At 37.4% G+C, this 20,737-nt stretch overlaps 1 protein-coding gene across 1 annotated transcript in view; it reads right to left on the reverse strand.

Annotated features, from left to right (window-relative positions):
- The window catches only part of Spata17 (spermatogenesis associated 17), a 177,464-nt gene that overhangs the window by 113,143 nt on the left and 43,584 nt on the right, over positions 1-20,737 (reverse strand). Inside the window, 1 exon segment of the mRNA XM_021638233.2 lies at positions 18,607-18,710. Coding sequence (XP_021493908.1) covers positions 18,607-18,710 — 104 coding nt within the window.

The raw sequence follows: 20,737 nt of genomic DNA on the forward strand, positions 1-20,737 counted from the left end.
TCTGGACTGAGGCTTTTCATCACTTTCTCTTGTTTGTAACGATTAGTGCCCTACTATCTACTTCATGCATGATGACAATGGCCACTGCTGGCTGAATGAAACTACACACCCAGTGACCCACATATGTGTGCTTCAGAAGATAACAAAGAGTTGTGTCTCAGTGATAAAATCTAACTTGCGATTAGACAACAGCTTAAGGTCACTGAACTACAGTGACAGAACCATGTAATTCTAACCCTCATTTGTCTGAACCCAATATCAGTGTTCTTTTGCAAGGCGGTTCATATTTTAAATTTTATTTGATAGTCTCATCTAAGCACCTAAGGCATTCTGATTACTCTGCCTTGACCTCTGTGCCTGCTCTCATCCTTGTAAATCTTCTCTCCCACATAGACAATTTTGTGTGGTCTTTGTGACGTGCCGAGTTCCAAAATTCCCAAGAGTCTATGACCATGCATTTGGAACCCCCACTGGAGCCAGCTGGCTCACCAGTGGGTACACACCTGATGATGAGAACTGCTCTCATCATCTGAGACTCTCTCAGATCGCATACGTAATAAGGAAGCTCGAATGCCATTTTTAAACGATCACCTTCAAGCTTTGCTGATTTATCTAACAGGAGCAAAAACACATATCCACACACACACACACAAAAACTTGTACAGTCATCACAACACTCATCAACAGCTAAAAGAGTGGAAACAACTGAAAAGTTCACCATCAGATTAGCGAGTAAAATATTGCAGTTTCCCCATGTAAAGGAGTATATGGCAATACAGAGGGATGGAGTATTGACACACACTATAACACAGATGAACTTTAAAAGCAGCGTACTAAAGGATATCATACAGACTCTTTTTTACAATGTTCAGTTTATATAAAACACCTAGAGTGCCAAATCTACAGAGAGTACATTCATGGGTGTGCAGAGATGAAGGGTGAGGAATGGAACGTGACTGTTACAGAGGACAGTTTTTATGCAGGGTGATGAAAATGTTTTAAACTGGCACTGTAGTGATGTTTCAGAACTGTGACTATGTGAACAAACCACAAATCGGTAACCTAAAAGTGGATATATAAGAATTTTGTCTTAATAAAGCTAGTACAATGAAAACAAAATATGTCCTTTAAAATCTCCTGATATACATTGTCTATATAAATTCTTTCTCTCTAAATCATACTGTGCAAAATTAATATGCCAAGAAACTAATTTGCTTGATGACTGACCAATTAACATTCAGAGATAATACTAGGAAGTATTAACAACCAGCAATGCCATCTTGCATTCAACCTAGAAGAATGCGCTATTTTAACCTCAAATTTCTGTCAAAAGAGTTTAAAACAGCCAGATTTTTGTACTCCAAGTTAATAATGTTTTATTAATACCAATTTTAAACTTCATTGTATAATTTTATTATTCATAACCCGGGGCAGTTTTTACATCTCAGGCTCGGGGTTACAAAGGAGCATGTCTGCCAAGTGCAAATTCAGCCTTAAATTAATCAGTCCCACTTGTCTTTTAATGTTTCTACGCTTAAGAAAACATATCCTTGCATATTTTATATATTTCGTCATTAACTATAGAATATATCAACTATTCTTTTAGAAAAAGGATAAAGTTAAACCCAATGCTATCTGATGTCTTACAGAACTCAAAATCAAGCCACATTTTTTGTAAAATAGTTTACTACTTTTTTCTCTAAATATACAATATTGGCTAAAGACAGTATTTCACATACTCTTCCAAAACCAGACATAAATTTTAATGATTACTGGTATAATTAGCATGAATCATAATTGCTTTCAGATAATACTAAAATTTGAAATATAATAATAATAATAATAATGTCATTAAAAGAGTATCATAAGTAAATACAAAAAGTAACTTTTATACTAGGCAAAATGTTAAAATCAATAGCTCAATTGAATACTAAATGTGAGTAGTTGATTGGAGAATTGGTCCAAGATTGTGTCCAATACTGACATCCTTTGTGTCACACCCTTCTGTTCATTATGGGGTAGACCCAGTTTCCTGTTCCAATGAATACAATGGAAGATTTGATGTGTCACTGCAGGTATGAGGTTATACATGTGGCTTCCATCTTGGATGCTGTCTTGATCTACGAGTCCATGTTGTAAACTGCTTTTTGTAGAGGTATAGGAAACAAGAAACTGAGGGGTATCATTGGCTAATTGCCAAAGGAACTATGGCCTACACCGTTAATGAGCTTTCACCTAGACAGCAGTCCCAGATGTTAGCCTGACTGTAGCTTCCTGAGAGAACTAGTGCTGAAACAACTCTAACACTCTAGAGATTCCTCCTTTCTGAAAACCTTGAGGCAATGGATGTGACTGATTTAAGTTGCCTTGGGTATACTTTGTTACACAGCTGAGAGTAACTGAATTGAGTCATGGTCCAAATAAATAAAAATCCTCTGAGTGCTTGGTTGTGTGCTCATCTATGAGAAGAAAAAATACTGTCTCAAGTAAAACAAAACAAAACAAAACAACTGAAAAACTAAGTTGTATTCAAAGTTCAAGTCTATCTCTATACGTTCAAGCCTACTTCTAGACTTGCAGTCTGCTTGGGAATCCCCCCTCTTCTCAGACACCTTCGCTGGGTAAGTCATTTATTTGTATTTTTAAATTATAACTCTGCTTTCTTGTAGCACCACCTTTGACTAGCAAGAAGCTCCTTTTCCTGCCCCATCCTCCCTCCATCTGACGTCATCTCTGTACATACAGGTCTAAGCTTAAGACCTCCAGATCGGTTGTCATTTTATTTTTTTTTACCTGATCCAATCAAACAACAATCCACCAGATTTATGTGGCCTTGCCCAGATCATGTGATTCTGTCACTGGCCTCTCCAGAAAGTTAGATTATTGTACAGACACACAACTAAAGAAAGCAGTCTATGTACCCAGGTCAAATCACAGAACATAAAAACAAAATAATGTGTGGCTAAAATGTCATGGATCCTATCAAGGACAGGATTCCTATTGAAAAGTACTCTAATAACTACTATCTAGATGAACCTGAGGTCACAGAATTTAAATGACAATAATAAACAGTACCAACGAATTCCATAAAAATTAAAGAATGTGGACAAACACTTGACTGAACTCCAAGAATATGACAATAAATGCTTGAGTGGTGTCCAAGAACGATGGGTGAATGAAATAATAAAGACGGTTCAGAAACTGAACTCAATAGAAGCAGAAATTTTGAAGAGAAATTAAGCTGAAATGTAGATGTAATCAACAAACTCAATATCCTAATTAGAAAATTCAAGAGAAAGCCTTACAAGAAGAATTAATCAAGCAGAATATACAATATCAGGACTCAAAGATAGAGTAGAGGATCTTTATCAAGTAAGCAGAGAATATGATAAAATTAAGGCACAGAAAATAAGGACGTGGAAAATGTGTGACACTATCAAAACAAATAAACAAACAAAAACAAAAAAACAAGCCTTCTAATTATAGTTATAGATGAGGGAGAAGAATGGCCTGGACCATATCTTTAACAAGGTCATAGAAGAAAACATTCCCCAAATTAAGGAAATACATACCTATATAGAAACAAGCAGCATACAGAACCTTCACTAGACAAGGCCATAAAATAAACACCTCACAGCTTATTATAGTTAAAACACCAAATATATAGAACAAAGAAAACATACTAAAAAAAAAAAAAAAAAAAAAAAAAAAAAAAAAAAAAAAAACAAGCCACACATTATGGAAAACCTGTTAAGCTGATGTCATTCTCAGTGGAACCTCTGAAAGAGGTGTGGAATATCGTACTCCAGATCCTAAAAGACCACAACCAGCAACCTAGACAACAGTACCCAACAAAATTATCTGCCAGATCTGAAGGAGAAAGAAAACTTCTGATGATACACAAACAGGCTAAAAAAGTTCATATCCAACAAAGCAAATAGCACTGAATGGAATACTGGAAGCAATACTTTAAACTGAAGAAAATAATAAGCATAGAAAAGACTCTAGAAATAATTTTCAATAATAACTGTTAATTCTTTTTCCAATTAAAAGACATGGGCTATCTGAATAGACTGAGAAACAGAATCTATCTGTTGTTTACAAGAAACTTAAAAAACTAGAATTCCATCAACAGAGATGCAAAAATCTTCAATAAAATACTACCAAACTGAATACAGGCATGTATCAACAAGATCATTCACCACAATCAAGTTGGCTTACTCCCAAAATGCAGGGATAGTTAAACAGTCATTATATATAATAAAATATAATAAATCATATAAATGTACTTGAAAACAAAAAATCAAAAGATTTTTTTTCAATATATGCAGAAAACATATCCAAAATCCAACATACTTACATAATAAAAGTCTAGAGAGAGTAGGACTGGAAGAAACAAATCCCAACATAAGAAAGGCTTTACATGACAAACCCATAGCCAGAATTATTCTAAATGTAGAAACTCTCAAAGGAATTTCATTAAAAGTAGGAATGAGACAAGGCTACCCACTATCCCTAGTTCTTGCAGTATAGTACTGGTAACACTAGCTGAAGTAATACGGCAAGAGGGGAAATTAAAAGAAGAGAATATAAAAAAAGTCAAATTGTCCCTATTTGCAGATGGTATGATAGTAAACATAGGCAATCCCAAAATATTCCCACCAGAAGACATCCAAAAACAATTTCATCAAAGCAGTGAAGTACAGAAATCAACTAACAAAGAGCAGTAGCATATCTATACACCAACAATACACACAAAGAAATCATGGAAATATTCCCATTTACAACTATACGAAAGACAACAAAATGTTGTGGATGAACCTAAGGAAGACAAAGGGCCACTATAATGAGAACTTCAAATCTCTGAAGAAAAAGATTGAGAAAGACACAAGAAAATGGAAAGACAACACACATTCATGGATTTGTAGAATTAATATTGTGAAAATGACCACTATACCAAAATCCATTTAAATATTAAATGCAACCCAAATCAAAATATCCAAAACATTCTTCAAAGATACAGAAAAAAATTCTAAAATTTATAAGGAAACAGAAAAGACCTTGGATAGCTAAAGCAATCCTGAGCACAAAAGAATAATAACAGAGGGATTACCATGCCAGATTTGGAGACATATTATAGAACTATAACATACAGAAATAAAACCAACAGGCACAAAAACAGACACATAGATCAATAAAATAAAATGGAGACCCAAACGGGAGTACTTGTTACTACAGTCATCTGATATTGGACACAAAGGCAAAAAAGCAAAAACAAAAACATGCACTGAAGAACAGACAGCATCTTTAAATAGTACTGGGAAAAATGGATGTCCACATGGAAAATAAATTAGACACGTATTTTTCACCCTCTACAAAATTTAGATGTAAATGGATCAAAATCCTCTTTGAAACTGAAAGACTAAAACTATTAGAGGAAAATGTGGGCAGTCCCTACAAGACACAGGGGTAAGAAGGACCTAGTGAACAGGACTAACAAAGACCAGCAATCAACAACTGGGATCCATAAGACTAAAACGCTTTCAGAGAGTTCAGGAAACACACAAGTGAAGAAGAAACCTAAAGAAGGGGAGAGAGTCTTTGCCAGTTACACATCTGACAGGATTAATATCCTGAACATACAAAGACCTCAAAGAACCATCAAAGAAGCAAACTGACAAAATAAAAGGTTGGGGGAGGGGGAACCAGAGACCCAAACAAAGAAGTCTCAATAGAAAAAAACTAAAATAGTTAAAAAATATTTCAAAAAGTCTTCACCAATATTAGCAACTAAGGAAATGCAAATTAAAACAACTTTGCGATTTTATCTTTTTTTTTTAATTTAAGAACAACTTTTTATTATTGTTGATGAACACAGTCACAATATAAATTTCCCCAGGTGGTTGGCTTTTCCAGATGTATATGAGTTTTGAAGTTGTGTTTCACTTTTACTTTGTTTCTAGAACATTGTATATTTCCCCTTATACTTTTTCAAGAAGTCGTTGTTTTTTTTATTTTATTAATTACTTTATTCATTTTGTATCCCCCCATAAGCCCCTCCCTCCTCCCCTCCCGATCCCACCCTCCCTCCCCTTTCTGCATGCTTGTTTCTTTTTTTTTATTTTCAAAATTAATTTAATTTTACACTTATCAAACACATTTAGGGTTTTCTTTTTTTTTTTTTTTTTTTCAATGCAGTTTATTCAGGAACCTTGAACAATCATCTGGCCCTGGGGAAAGCCAGCCCACAGCTTAAATAGCCTCTGGGTAGCCAACCCCAGCGTGCCACGTGGGCAATGCAGATAGGTCCACATACATGGAAGCAAGCCAGATCCTCAGCCTTAGCCAAATGTGGAATTGTTCCTGACAGAGAGCACTCACCATCGGGAAGGTGGAAGGCGGAAACCAGCTCCATCTTTAAGGCGCGGCATTACACAGCTCTCTACAGTTCCCCCTTTTTGTTTTAGATGCATCAGGCAAGAGTATCAACCCCAGCCAGAATTGCTAAGATCAACAAAACAAATGACAAGAATGCTGGTGAACTTATGAGTGAAAGGGAACCCCACTCAATGGTGGTGGAAACTGCAAACAGGCATAGCCATTATGGAAACCAGTGCAGAGAATTCTCAAAAACCTAAAAAACAATCTTCCGTATGATCAGCTATCCTACTCCTTGGCATATACCCAAAGGACTGGACATCTTCCTGTTGGAATGATGTTTTTGTGCACTGTGTAAAGGCTATCCCTTTATTATTCAAATGATGGTTTCTGTACCAGTGCAGCACTGATTACAGGCCTGATTTTGGTGTTGTACTTTTTATGAAACATCTCCTCTCTCAATATTTTGTAAACATTGTTCTCCATCACATTTTGACTGGTTTTAATAAAAAGCTGATGGCTGATGAGCTGAGGCAAGATTAGGAGGCGAGACTTCTGGGGAGAGAGAGAGGGGTCCCAAGTGGGACAGAGACAAGAGACCAGCAGCCAGACACAGATGAAGAAGCAGGTGCCAGGACTAGATTATGAAGGATAGGTAACAAGACACATGGCTAGGACATAGGCTATACCAGTATTTCGGGTTAAATTAACTTAGAATCTGCCTAGCTTACTGCCATTAGCTAATAATAAATAAATAAGTCTCTGTGTCATTAGTCAGGAGCAGAGGCAAGCATAGAAAGTCCTTACTAGTTTAATGTTGAGGTCTTTGATCCACTTGGACTTTAGTTTTGTGCAGAATGACAAATATGGATCTATTTGCACTCTTCTACATGTAGATATCCAGTTATACCTGTACAATTTGTTGAAGATGCTCTCTTTTTTTCCATTGCATGGTTTTGGCATCTTTGACAAAAATCGGGTGTCCATAAGTGTGTGGGTTTATTTCTGAGTCTTCTATTTGATCATACTAAAATCTGTATACATAAAGAAGCTAAGCAAGGACAACCCTGGGGAGGATGCTCAATCCTCATTCAGAAACGCAAACGAGATTAGACATCTGAAGAGGGAGAAAACAGGGAACAGGACAGGAGCCTACCACAGAGGATATTAAAGCAGATGCTGAGACTCATAGCCAAACTTTGCAGGGAACCTTATGAAAGATGAGGGAGATAGAGATAAAAAAAAAAAAAAAAAAAAAAAAAAAAAAACACCTGGAAGGGACAGGAGTTCCACAAGGAGAGCAACAGAATAAAAAATCGAGGACCAGGGGCCTTTTCTGAGACTGATACTCCAACCAAGGACCATTCATGGAGATAACCTAGAACCTCTGCACAGATGTTGCCCATGGCAGCTCAGTGTCCAAGTGGGTGCCCTATAGGGTAAGGGGAGCAGGGACTGTCTCTGACATGAACTCAGTGGCTGGCTCTTTGATAACCCCCCACCCCCGCTCCAAAGCAGAGCAGAGGGGGGCTTACCAGACCAGAGAGGAAGACAATGCAGCCATTCCTGATAAGACCTGATAGAATAGGGTCAGATGGAAGGGGAGGAGGACCTCCCCTATCAGTGGACTGGGGAAGGGTATGGGAGGAGAAGAGGGAGGAAGAGTGGGATAGGGAGGAGATGAGGGAGGGGACCACAGCCAGGATAAAAAGTGAATAAATAAAAAAATTGAAAAAAAGAAAAGTCCTACTGATATGTCTTCCTCCACAGATGCTTACTTAGCAATGTTCACTACTGCCTTACTCACACTAGCCAAGAAATGGAAACAACTTGTTTCCTTCAACTGATGAATGGATAATGAAAATGAGGCCCATATACACAATGTGATACTATTCAGTAGTAAAAAAAAAAAAAATGCAATTTGCAGATAAATGGACGTAGGAAAGATTATATTGACTTAGATAACTTGTCTCCAGAAAGACAACTGCCGCATACCTCTTTATGTGTAGTTCTACGCTGCAAATGTTCAAGCGTGAGTATTCAATATGGATACTTAGTAACCTTAGAAATGAGGGAAATATAAAGGCATCATGTGAGGGAGGGTGCTTAAGGGAGAAATAGCAGGATACAGGTGGTATGAACCAGGATACAGAAAATCAAGGAAGGGGATTAATTGAGGAGAAAGAGAGCTATCAATAAGAAAAAGAAGGAAGAACAAAATGATACTAAGTTTGATAATGCCTCAAGGACTCACATTATTTTATATTTACAAAAATTATATCTAATACGCATAAGGACACATGTAAGTGATGAAGTTATGACACTTGGACTGACAATGTTAGTGTTCCCCATAAGAACCACAGACTAATACAAACCAAAGTATCAAGCGTAAGGCACCTCTTTGTGAGTAGTTGATGAAGCTATTGCTGCCGCCCTGGGTTGCCTCTTGAATGCTCAAGATACCATCTATTGCTGCAGACACCACATCCTTAGGATGCGAGATCTGGAGTATTTGTGCTGGATCTAACCTGAAAGCCTCCTTACTGCGGTCTAGAGAATGGCATCAGAAAACACTCTGCAAGCTGCCAAGGGAAGAAGTTAGTAGGCCTACCCAGCTGTGACACTCATGCACTACAGTAATGACCAGCATGGCAGGACACCTGCAAAGGTGAAATACGTAGCCCTCTCATGTCCCAACAACATGAGGGACATCAAACCTGGTACTGGACTCCTGACTAGCTTTTTGGAGCCAATGAATTAGTGGATCTTAGAAGAGAACTGTCTAACACCAGTTAAGTAGGAATTCTACCTACATCCTAAATCTTGTCCTTATACCCACAAGTAAGTGTGACTACTACCCCTCATCAAAGAAAACCCCTCTTTACAGAAAATGGAAACCATCACAGAAAAATCACAATTGGATAAATGCAAAGATCAACAAATTATGGGGAGCCCAGCCTAATTCGATACATCTGCATTACAGTTCCTGTCTCTATGGATCAGGAAACATTACGGAAAAGCAGATAAGAGGATTGTAAGACCCAGAACATCGGGAAGTCACTGTGAAACAGTCCTTCTCTGAAATGGTTACAGAAAAAAGACTGCAAGAGTGGCCATATCAATGGACATGCTAACAATGGCCAGGAAGAATTTCAGGTCCTCCTCTAGACAAATGACTATAGGAAATAATGGCCAGGAGAAGAATTAGCCTCTCCTACCGATGACCCTCTTAATGGTTCCAGTGTAGATTGGTCCATGCTGAAACCATATGCATACCACCAACAAAACAGACTGAGCTGGATGCTCAGTCTTATATTTGGATGTATACACACACAGGCACACACACACACACACACACACACACACACACACTTGAGTGCTCTGGAGGGCTTTCAGGGAGGGTAGGAAAGAGGGTCTGAATGAAGGCAAAGGAGGGTTGAAAGTAAATATATTTAAAACTGTGGTTTATACATACATAGATATTGGAAGCACAATTCCACATAGAGAAATAATTAATATACAATGTCTATTCTAAGACATATTGCAATAATGTTGCAGGTAGCCTCCCAACATATACACACATATACAAGAGACAGAGAGGTTAATTAGGTACCAGGAAAGAACAAGTGAAATTAAACAGAAAACAGGGAAATCATATATTCTAAGTGCTCAGAAAAATAACTGTTAAGTTAGAAACATGCATCCTGAAAGTAGCTTTCCAGAAATTAAATTAAATTATAATTTCATTGAAAATTTGATGATATCATCTTTTCTCTTGCTTAGTGATTTATATAGATAACATTTCAGGAAGAAAGACATAATCCCAATAATAAGATAGGGTGTAATGGATCAAACATAGACCTGGCATTTTCATATGAAGTAGAAAAAACAATGCCTAATTTATAGAGTTATAAGAGAATGGGCTGAAATATTGAACTATAAGGGCATGGAAATTAAAATGTTCTCCAGTCCCTTCCAATAATATTTGTGTTATTTGAAAGAGGCGTATTGATTAACTTTAGAGTTTGTTAAGAATGAAATTTCAAAGTTAATCACATAAGAAATGAAAGTAGAAGGCTTATTTCCTAAGTCTATGGAGTGGAAAGACATGGAATAAAAAAGAAATCAATACAAAAGATGAGGAAGGAGGAGAAATCACAGAAAGAAATATAAAAGAGTAACAAATAAAAATCACTAAGAAGGATAGCAAGAAGGAAGTAGCCAATACATGCACTGAGGATTGGCATAAGTCATGTGTAGCTCACCATGACTCCACAACACATTAAAAAACAAAACAAAGCAAAAAACCTACTGTGAAGGATTGTATTAGCAAGTGATAGCTACCAATTTTCATTTGGATAATATAATATAAATGAACACAGTCTTTTTGTTGATGGAGCTCAGAGAAGTGAAGTTTATTATAAAAATACCAATTAGGGGTATTGTGGCGCATGCTTGTAATCTAGCACTTCAGAGTAAGAAGTGAGGTTTGCTATGAGTTAGAGACCAACCTCAACTGTATAGCAAGGCTTTGTCTTAAAATACCAAATAGATAATGATATAACAACATTTGCAAAAAATTTAAATTGAAACATAAACAAAAAATCCTAATTAGTGTTAGATGTGATGGCACATGCATTTAATCCCAGAACTCAGGAAGTAGATGCAAGTTAGTCTCAGTGTGTTTGAAGCTAGCCTGGTCTATACAGTGAGTGCTAGGCCAGCCAGGTATATGTAGAGAGACTTTGTTTCAAACAGACAAACAAAAAATCCAAATTATATGCTTTATATAAGAAATATATTCAAAATATAGCAATACAGAAAAGTATAGAAAAAAGGTTATAAAATAATGCAAGAGACAAATAGTTTTAAAGGAATGTTAGTGTGGCTAATACCAAATCATGTAGAACACAGAGAAATTAGAGAAAATAAATGCGTATGACTTGGTTGTTCATCAGAATTAAACACAATTTTTATTATTTTTAGAAACTGACCCAACACAAAATGACTAGAGAGCAAACATATGTAGAACTAAGTTTGCAATCCTGATCAGTGTGGAAAGAGATTTCCCCATGCCTCAATTAGCAAGAGAAGCAATATATTCAGTATGCTTAAATTGTAAATGAGACTTGAAGTTAGGTAGTTTAAATAAAGAAAATTTAGCAACCACAATATACGTAGGAAAAGCAATTGAAAATACACAGAAATATGAGAAATTGTTTTGATAAAATATCATGTTTTCCCTTTCAAATGAAGAAAACTATGATACACTCCTCCTTTATAGTCAACATTGTATTAAGGCCCTACCTAACGCCATGAAACATGGAAAAGAATAAGGTTGGACGGAAGAAAAATAACTTGACTATTTGTAAATGGCATATAATTTATATGGAGTGTTCAAGTCAACAGACTATTAAATTCATTAATATTTTAGCAGGACACCTGGATACAAGATTAAGGCAAAACTCAAACAACATTTCTTTTTATGTAAATTTAATCTATTATGAGTATGTGAGAGTATGTGTGCATCTGTGCACAAATGCCAGAAGACAACAATGTGGAATTACTTTTCCCTTCTACCTCTATCTAGCTTCCAGAGATTGAACTCAGGCTGTCAGGATTAACAGCAAGCACTTTTACCCACTGAGCCATCTAACCAGCTCTACAAATAACATTTCTATACACCATTGCAGTTAAGAATGAAAATTCAAGAATCTCTCTTTACGGGCAGGCAGGACTGTTCAGTGTACAAAGGCAACTGCTACAAAAGCTCCATGCATCATGACATGTGTGAAGCCCTCACACTTACCCCTGCATCTCTGTCTGTTAACAAATAAGATGTTATAATGATTTAAAGAAGTTCTCATTTACAAAGAAGCAAAAAAGTGTTCCGTTAGAGCAGATGATTAATGTTCACCAGTTTGCTCAAATATTAAAAAATTAAGTGGACAATGCAGCCAGTCCTGATGAGACCTGATAGACTAGGGTCAGAGGGAAGGGGAGGAGGACCTCCCTTTTCAGTGGACTGGGAGAGGGACATGGCTAGGGAAGAGGGAGGGTGGGATTTGGAGGGAGGAGGAAGGGAGGTACAGGGGGGATACAAAGTGAATAAACTATAATAAAAATAAAAATAATTCAAAGTGAAGGTTAATGAGAGATTCATTTAATCACAAAGGCTACACAGTGCAGATAATATACATATATACATATATAGTCTGATATATATTATTAAACATTTCAATCAATAAAATTCCTTATAAAAGTTTTTGAAGAACTTGATAACTAGATATCCTAATGTTTGTATCTGGGAAAAAAGGAATAAGAAAAACCAAGACGCATATAAGGATATCTTCTATACTCAATCTTTATAATAACAGAAAAAATTATGTCTGTCATAGAAGTTCCATTGAAAAGGTTATAAATTATAACATACTATCAAACAACCATTACATAATAGAACAATATTCCTTAGGTATGGAATAATAATCAAGGTACAAAACTCAAGTTGAGTATTATTCTCAATAATGTAAATTTATTTTCAAAAGCTGGTGGACAGATGCATAAAGGTTTATATCAGCTGATTCCTCTAGAGTGGAAGATATTAACTAGACAGAGAGCTTATTTGATAAGAGATACCTAGAGGGTTAGGAGGTGGCAAGAGGAAAGATTTGTGTATTTCAGGAGAGATTTTAAGCATGTCCATGTGGCTTTGCATTCTAGGACAATGTCAGTATTCATCACTTGAATATAATACTCTGTGGCTTAGGAAAATATGTTAAGGGCTTTTTGGCTAAGAGAAACCCAGAAAGAAGGCATAGATGTACTACCACAAAAATAAACTATTTATATAATGAGCCCAGAAGGAACTTGGAAGTTAGCTAAGCATACAGAGGATGAAGGGGGAACCTGGAAACAGCAAAAAATTTGAGACAAACAAAGCTGGAAGAATAAAAAAAAAAAAAAAAAAAAAAAAAGGAAGGGTGGGGAAGTAAGAAAGATAAATTGTGAAAAGCTGTAACCTGTGTGGTCTTAACAAGCAAAGAGTTTCAGAAAAGTAGGTTAATCATTGTCTGTATTATGTTAATAGTGTAGACATTAATCTGCCATCATCATTTTTATCCCACTAACCCATTACTGAAATAGAAACCCCAAGGATTAGAACTTCCTTTAGAGATTTCATGTGAGAGTGTGGATGGACCACCTCACATACTCGGGCTCCAGAGCATCTCACATCCCAACAAAGTCTTAGTTCCCAATCAGGGTAACCTGGCTCACAACTAAATCTCTGTGTGTGTGCTTCTGCACACATGCGAACTCTTGTGCAAGTGTGCACATGAATGCTCACGTATATGTGTGTGTGTGTGTGTGTGTGTGTGTGTGTATGTGTGTGTTTGTGTATGTCCTGGTGTTTGTTTTAGCTTTTCTAAATACACAAGCATTTTAACACTGAACTAGGTGAGGCAAAGAAAGATGAGAATTTCTCTTTTACCTGTACTTAACCAAAACTAGAATAAAATAAAATCTGAAGTACACAATGACTTCCTATCTTTCTTCTTCTATAGAATGAAGCCACTCACATCTTCTGTTGTGTGGGAGAAGGTGAGGAAAAGCAAGCAGTGAGCAAAGAAGAAAGTCGCAGAGACATGAATGTGGTGCAGAGAGGAATGGACTACTCAAACTGAGAAAGTTAGGAAAGCTGCTCCAGGACAAGAAGGAAAGTCAAATTTTTAGGACATCATGTTATAAAAACCTAATAATCCTAAGAATTTTAGCATATTTTCTGGGCACAGAAAACATGAATGCTTCCTGCTTTTGTCTCTATGTATCTTTGTGATATCTTCTGTATAAACTATGTGTTGAAGGGTAACAAGAATTCATCTACATCACTCTATGCCCAACACTGAGCCTACTGCTAACCCTGTATAGAAGTCAACAGGGGTTTAGTGAATGAAGTTGATGTTAAGATAAAGAACCAACATTCTCACAACTGTATCTAACTGACAAACTTTAGAAAAATACAAGGATACAACAAGGACATTTGTTCAACCATGTTCATAGCAGCTTTATTTGTAATAGCCAGAAGCTGGAAACAACCTAGATGTCCCTCAACTGAGGAATGGATACAGAAATTGTGGTACATTTACACTATGGAATACTACTCAGCAAAACAAGGAAATCATGAAATTTGCAGGCCAATGGTGGGAACTAGAAAAGATCATCCTGAGTGAGGTATCCCAGAAGCAGAAAGACACACATGTTATATGCTCACTTATAAGTGTATATTAGACATATAATACAGGACAATCATACTAAAATCTGTACACCTAAAGAAGCTAAGCAAGGAGAAGAACCTTGCTTAAGATGATCAATCCTCACTCAGAAAGGCAAATGGGACTGGACGGACATGGAAGAGGGAGAAAAGAGGGAACAGTTCAGGAGCTTACCACAGAGGGCCTCTGAAAGACTCTACCCAGCAGGGTATTAAAGCAGATGCTGAGATACATAGCCAAACTTTTGGCAGAGTGCAGAGAATCTTATGAAAGAAGGGGGAGATAGAAAGACCTGGAGGGGACAGGAGCTCCACAGGAAGAACAACAGAACCAAAAATTTGGCACAGGGGCACAGGGGTCTTTTCTGAGACTGATATTCCAAACAAGGACCATGCATGGAGATAACCTAGAAACCCTATACAGATGTAGCCCATGGCAGCTCAGTGTCCAAGTGGGTTCCCTAGTAATGGGAACAGGGACTGTCTCTGACATGAACTCAGTGGCTGGCTCTTTGATCTCCTCCCCTTGATGGGGGAGGAGCCTTACCAGGTCACAGAGGAAGACAATGCAGCCATTCCTGATAAGACCTGATAGAATAGGGTCAGAAGGAAGGGAAGGAGGACCTGCCCTAGCAGTGGACTTGGGGAGGGGCACAGGAGGAGAGACGGAAGGGAGGAAGGAAGGGTGGGATTGGGAGGGGATGAGGGAGGGGGCTACAGCTAGGATACAAAGTGAATAAACTATAATTTATAAAAAAATAAATAAATAAACTCAAAACAAAACAAAACAAAAATACACTGCGGTTTAACTATTCCACCTTCTGGTAGGAATTTAGCTCATGTTACTTCCAAACATTTATTTCCAAAGTTATAAGGATACAGAGGCAGCAACGCTGACTCCTTTCCCCCTGTTGATTTCATAACACCAAGGCAAAGCAAACATGCAAGAGAACACAAAGCCAAGGCAGAGACGGCATCAGCAGCTTTTCAGGAAAGTTTAAGAACACTTAACTAAGGAGAACCCTAACTCTATGCTTAAAACATGGCAAAATGGGGGTAGAAAGATGGCGCAGTGGTTAAGAGTGCTTGGTACTCTTGAAGAACTGAGTTTATTCCCAGCACCCATCTCATGAAGCTAACAACTGTCTGTAACTCTAGTTCCAGGGAATCTGAATTCTCTGGCCTCTGCAGGCCCACAAGAGCATGGATGTGTGTGCACAAACACACACACACACACACACACACACACACGAGAGAGAGAGAGAGAGAGAGAGAGAGAGAGAGAGAGAGAGAGAGAGAGATGAGAGGGTGCCACAGGGAGAAGGGGAAGGGGGAGGGGGAGAGGGAATAAAATAAATGCTTTAAAAATGACAACCTTCAAAACTGATTTTGGTGACAAATGTCCATGGACAGAGCAAAAAGAAAGATAAAATTTATATAAACAATTAAATAAAATGAATTTTTATTGAAAAAAATGGCAACCCAAAGAGTAAAGAGTTTTAAGTGAGAAATTTATAAAGTTTAAAGAAAATGTCAGATAAACAAACACTAGTTCATTTATGAAAGAAAACAGAATGATCAGAAACATTTGGTATGATACATATGAGAGAATATATTTAAGATACCAAATGTAATTGTTTTGTTGTGCAATTAAAATATAGCTTGTACAGATAGAAAACCAAAATCCACTTACTTGTCTTTTGAGATTAAATAAAAATAATGTACATAAGTTAAAAAACAATAAATTAAAGCAATATTTTAAATAAGCTAAATAAACTAAAGCAATATTCATGCCAAATATATTTTTGACTATAATATAAACTTAGATGTAAATTTGTAAAAGGGAAACATTTGATATTGAAAAATAAATTCCAAAGAAGAAATTAAAAATGGTATCACCCTATGTAAAACAGAGAATATGTGTAGTACTACAAATAGAAATAAGCAAAAGTCCTTTAAATTTCTGTGTCCGTTTATGAATTCAGATGTTTGCAGCTGTGTATTGTGTACACCTGCCTATGGCAGCCAGAGTCAACATCAGGTGTCTTCCTGATTACTCTCCACCTTGCTTTCTGACTCCCACCTTGCAGTGGACCTGGAGTGGATGGCCACAGAACTCCAATGGTCTGCTTGCCTCCATCTCCTTCCACAGTGCAGGGGTCACAAACACTCATCCAGGTGCCTGGCTGTCACTGGGTTCTGAGGGCCTGAGCTCTGGTCTTGAAGCTTACATAGCAAGAGTTAACTGACTGGGCAATCTCCCTAGTCCACTGTTATTTTAATTTTTAAAAATGTCTTATAAGCAAGAATCATAAATTTATAAAGAAGGGAAAGGAAACCCACCCTGAACAAGAATTCAGTCCATTACCTGTACTCAGTCCTTCCACCCCCCCTTGGTATTTAGCCTGCCTTGCTCTTTCATGTATGTTATGCTGTACTCTTATGTACAATGGCTCACACACATACATGTTTCATTGGCTAGGTTCCCTATATGAGGGAGAATATGATTTTTCTTCCTTCTATGATTGTATGGCCTTGTTTAATATTATACATTTGAAATGCATCCATTATTCTGCACATTTTGTAGTCCGATGCTGTTTAAAACATACAAAAATACACACTTACACTTGCAACAAGGAATTAGATTCCAAAAAAGCTATTGTGAAAAATGACACTCTCAGCCACTGGTGAAAAGGATGGTGACCCTGATGTTGCTAGCGGGCCTGAGGAGATCTGAGAACCTTTAGGGACCTCCACTTGGGCAAACTGGGTCTTTGGATACACTACAGAAAATAATTTTAGGATTCCAGCATTGGAATCTGTTTAAAATATTTTAACAGGTTTAAAAACACAGATTAGTAAAAAGAGAGGCCCTCAGGAATGAAGATACGTTCAAGAGGAAGAACCTTATAAACAAATAACTGCTTGTTATCCTTGATCCAAAAATATTTAAGAGTAAAGCAAAGCAATGATTGTGGAAGAAACAAAATTTTAAAAGTAAAAACTCTCCAGGTGCCAAATAATCATTAATGACATTTCGTCCTCATTTACACGTCCTACCACATTTACATGTGGTAATTGTGACACAACAGTGGGGTGTATCACAGAGAGAGAGACTTCTAAAGCACAGCAGTATGAAACCATTCAGCACTTTGGAAAAGCTGCCTGAGTAGCAGTGTGACAGCGCACCTTGTGTGCACTTACAGAAGCTGTCCTACCGTAAAGCCAGCCATCCTAGCAGATGCCTGCTGTCAGACTGCTCCCTCGATATGCTCCATGACACTCACTCCTTCAGCGAATTCTCAGACTGTGCACGTTTCTCAAAAGATATACGATGTTTAGTTACTTTTTTTGAGTCAGTGTTTCTCTGTGTAGCCTTGGCTGTCCTGGACTCGCTTTGTAGACCAGGCTGGCCTCAAACTCATAGAGATCCACCTTCCTCTGCTTTCCAGAGTGCTGGGATTATAGGTGTGTGCCACTGCACCTGGCTCTACATGTGAGGTTTATTGAAGACTTCATCTGCAGACTCATTTTACAGATAAATCTAACTCATTGTGTTATATTTTTATAAAAGGTACTTACTTTGTATGAGCCATGCACTACACACATAAATAAGCTAATCTAATATAAAGTCAATAATACATAATATTTTTAACATATGGACAATGTTTTAAAGACAGGATTTCTCTGTGTAGCCTTGTCTATCCTGGATTCACTTTGTAGACCAGGCTGGCCTCGAACTCCCAGAGATCCACCTGCCTCTGCCTCCCTGGGTGTGGGATGATAGGTGTGCACCACACCCAGCTGGACAATACATGTTTAAGGTAAATAGAATCATGTAGCTATATCTTGCACACACAGTATCACTCAGTCTCGAGGGCTTTTCTAGGTATGATAATAAGAGGTACGTATTGACTTTTCCACATAAACTTTCACTAGTCTATGAGCGTATTACTCACCTAATTGCATCATTGGTCTCTGAAACAGCTTTTAAATATTCTTTCAAATAATAGTAATTAAAGCAATATTTCCGGATCCTATATCCACGCCATCGTCTCTGGATCTATTGTAGATAAAAAGATAAACCATGTAAATAAAAAGATAAAATACACCATTGGACATTTTTATAAAAATATACTTCTTAAAAGTCAAGATGATTCTATCCAATAAAGGCTTGAACAATGCCCCAACTAGACATCTTACTCCACCAAATAAAACCTTTAGTGGCAGGCATGGGTAATGTAGTGTGGAGTCCCTAGACAAAGAGGCTGCATGGTCACCCTCTCAAACACCACAGGCTGTTGCCAAGGCTATTTGGTTGTTTGCCATAACCCGATGGTGAGGCCTTGTTGCTGAGGAAGATGGTATTTATGTAATTGAATATGAAGAAGTCAACTGGTATCCAATAAAGCTTCACCCCTGCTGGCTAGCATCCATGATTCTGGAAGGTATTCTGAACACTGCTATAGGAGAAAAATTATATCACCCAGCTACAAACCTTGCAACTTACAACAGAGATATGCCTGCAAGATATAGTGGTATAACAGTGGCACAAATGTAATAGGAGTAACCAACTACCCTGATTGGATTTAAGGGTCACTCCATGAGATGGAACTCATATCTAGCACTACTAAAGTGGCAAATAACCTGAGTCTAGATAGTTCATGAGTCCTATGGGAAAACCTATTACTATTATTCTGCTAAAGGAACCTAACAATAAAATAATTCTTGACACACTGTTATACCCACAGACTGTGTCTCACTCAGCTTTCATCAGAGAATCTTCTTGCAGTAGATGGAAACTAATGCAGAGACCCACAACTGGACAATGTGCAGACAGTGACAGGCTTTGGATCCTCTGGCCTCTACTGGGATATCTTTATCAAACCCCTTTCTTCAAGGCCCAGAAATCTAGGTGGCAGAGGAGGTAAAAAGATTCTAGGAGCTAGAGGTGGCAGATTACTGCAAAGAAATGGCAGCTTCTAGATAAAATGCAACTGATACACATGTAAACCCACAAAACTGTGACAGTGTGTCGAAGATCTGAACCAGGTCAAAGCAGACAAAATATCAGCCTTGGAAATGGGAGGCAGACACAAAGTCCCATCCCTAATTTTCTGCAATTGATAACTGCAGGAAGAGTGGAAACTCAGTTGCTCCAGTGGAGTGTCCCTGAGTATATCAACAATATTCTAGGTCAGGTCCCATGCCCAGGAGGAGGTGGCCAGCACAAAATGGACTCCATGTTTTTTGTGTGCTTTCTGCTGCTTTTTGTATTTTATTACTTGTCTTATTGATTTTCTTTTTAAAATTGTTTTAATTTTCTTTGAGGTAAGAAAGAATTGGGGAAAGGGAAAGCATATGATCAAAGTATATTGTATAAGTTTTTTAAAAAAATAATAGAAATTCTCAAAGAAAAAGTAAAAAACACAAAAAGTATCTTAAGGTTTTCTATGAATATAGCTAGTAAATTAGTTGTAAATGTTATATCACCAAAATAGAAATTAACTATCTGATACTGTAATTTGTGTGTGGTTGTTTTGTGTGTGGTGTATATGCTTGTGCATTAGCATGTTCTCATGTGTGTAGGGGCACATGTGGGGATGCATGTGAAGCCCAGAGGTTGAAGTCAGATATGTTCTAGATCACTGCCCCACTGTTTACCTGGGCAGCTTTTCTAGCTGCAGCCAGATCCTGCTGCTTCCACAAGTCTAAGCAGCCAGCTTACCTTGTCTCTCCCTCTAAAGCACTGGGATTCTAAGCATCCTCCATCATTCTCTCTGCTCTTACATAGATACCGGCATCCAAGGCCCCGTCCTCACGTTCCTAAGGAAGCTCTTTAGCCACTGAAACATCTTCCATCTATCTACTGGCCATGAAGTTGCTGTCTCAGGTTTTTGGTCAGAGCAGCTAATGCAACTCCTAACTGCATTGGTGATTGTATTAGGTCTAATTCAGGTAAATGAGTCTGTCTTTAAATAAAACATTATTTTTGTTCTTTTATTTATTTTTTAACTTTAATTTTTGTATATATTTTGGTATTATAATTATGTTACTTCCTTCTTTCCTTCCTTCAAACCATGTCTCTTT

The sequence above is a fragment of the Meriones unguiculatus genome, chromosome 11, assembly GCF_030254825.1.
Source record: "Meriones unguiculatus strain TT.TT164.6M chromosome 11, Bangor_MerUng_6.1, whole genome shotgun sequence".
Classification (NCBI taxonomy): Eukaryota; Metazoa; Chordata; class Mammalia; order Rodentia; family Muridae; genus Meriones; species Meriones unguiculatus.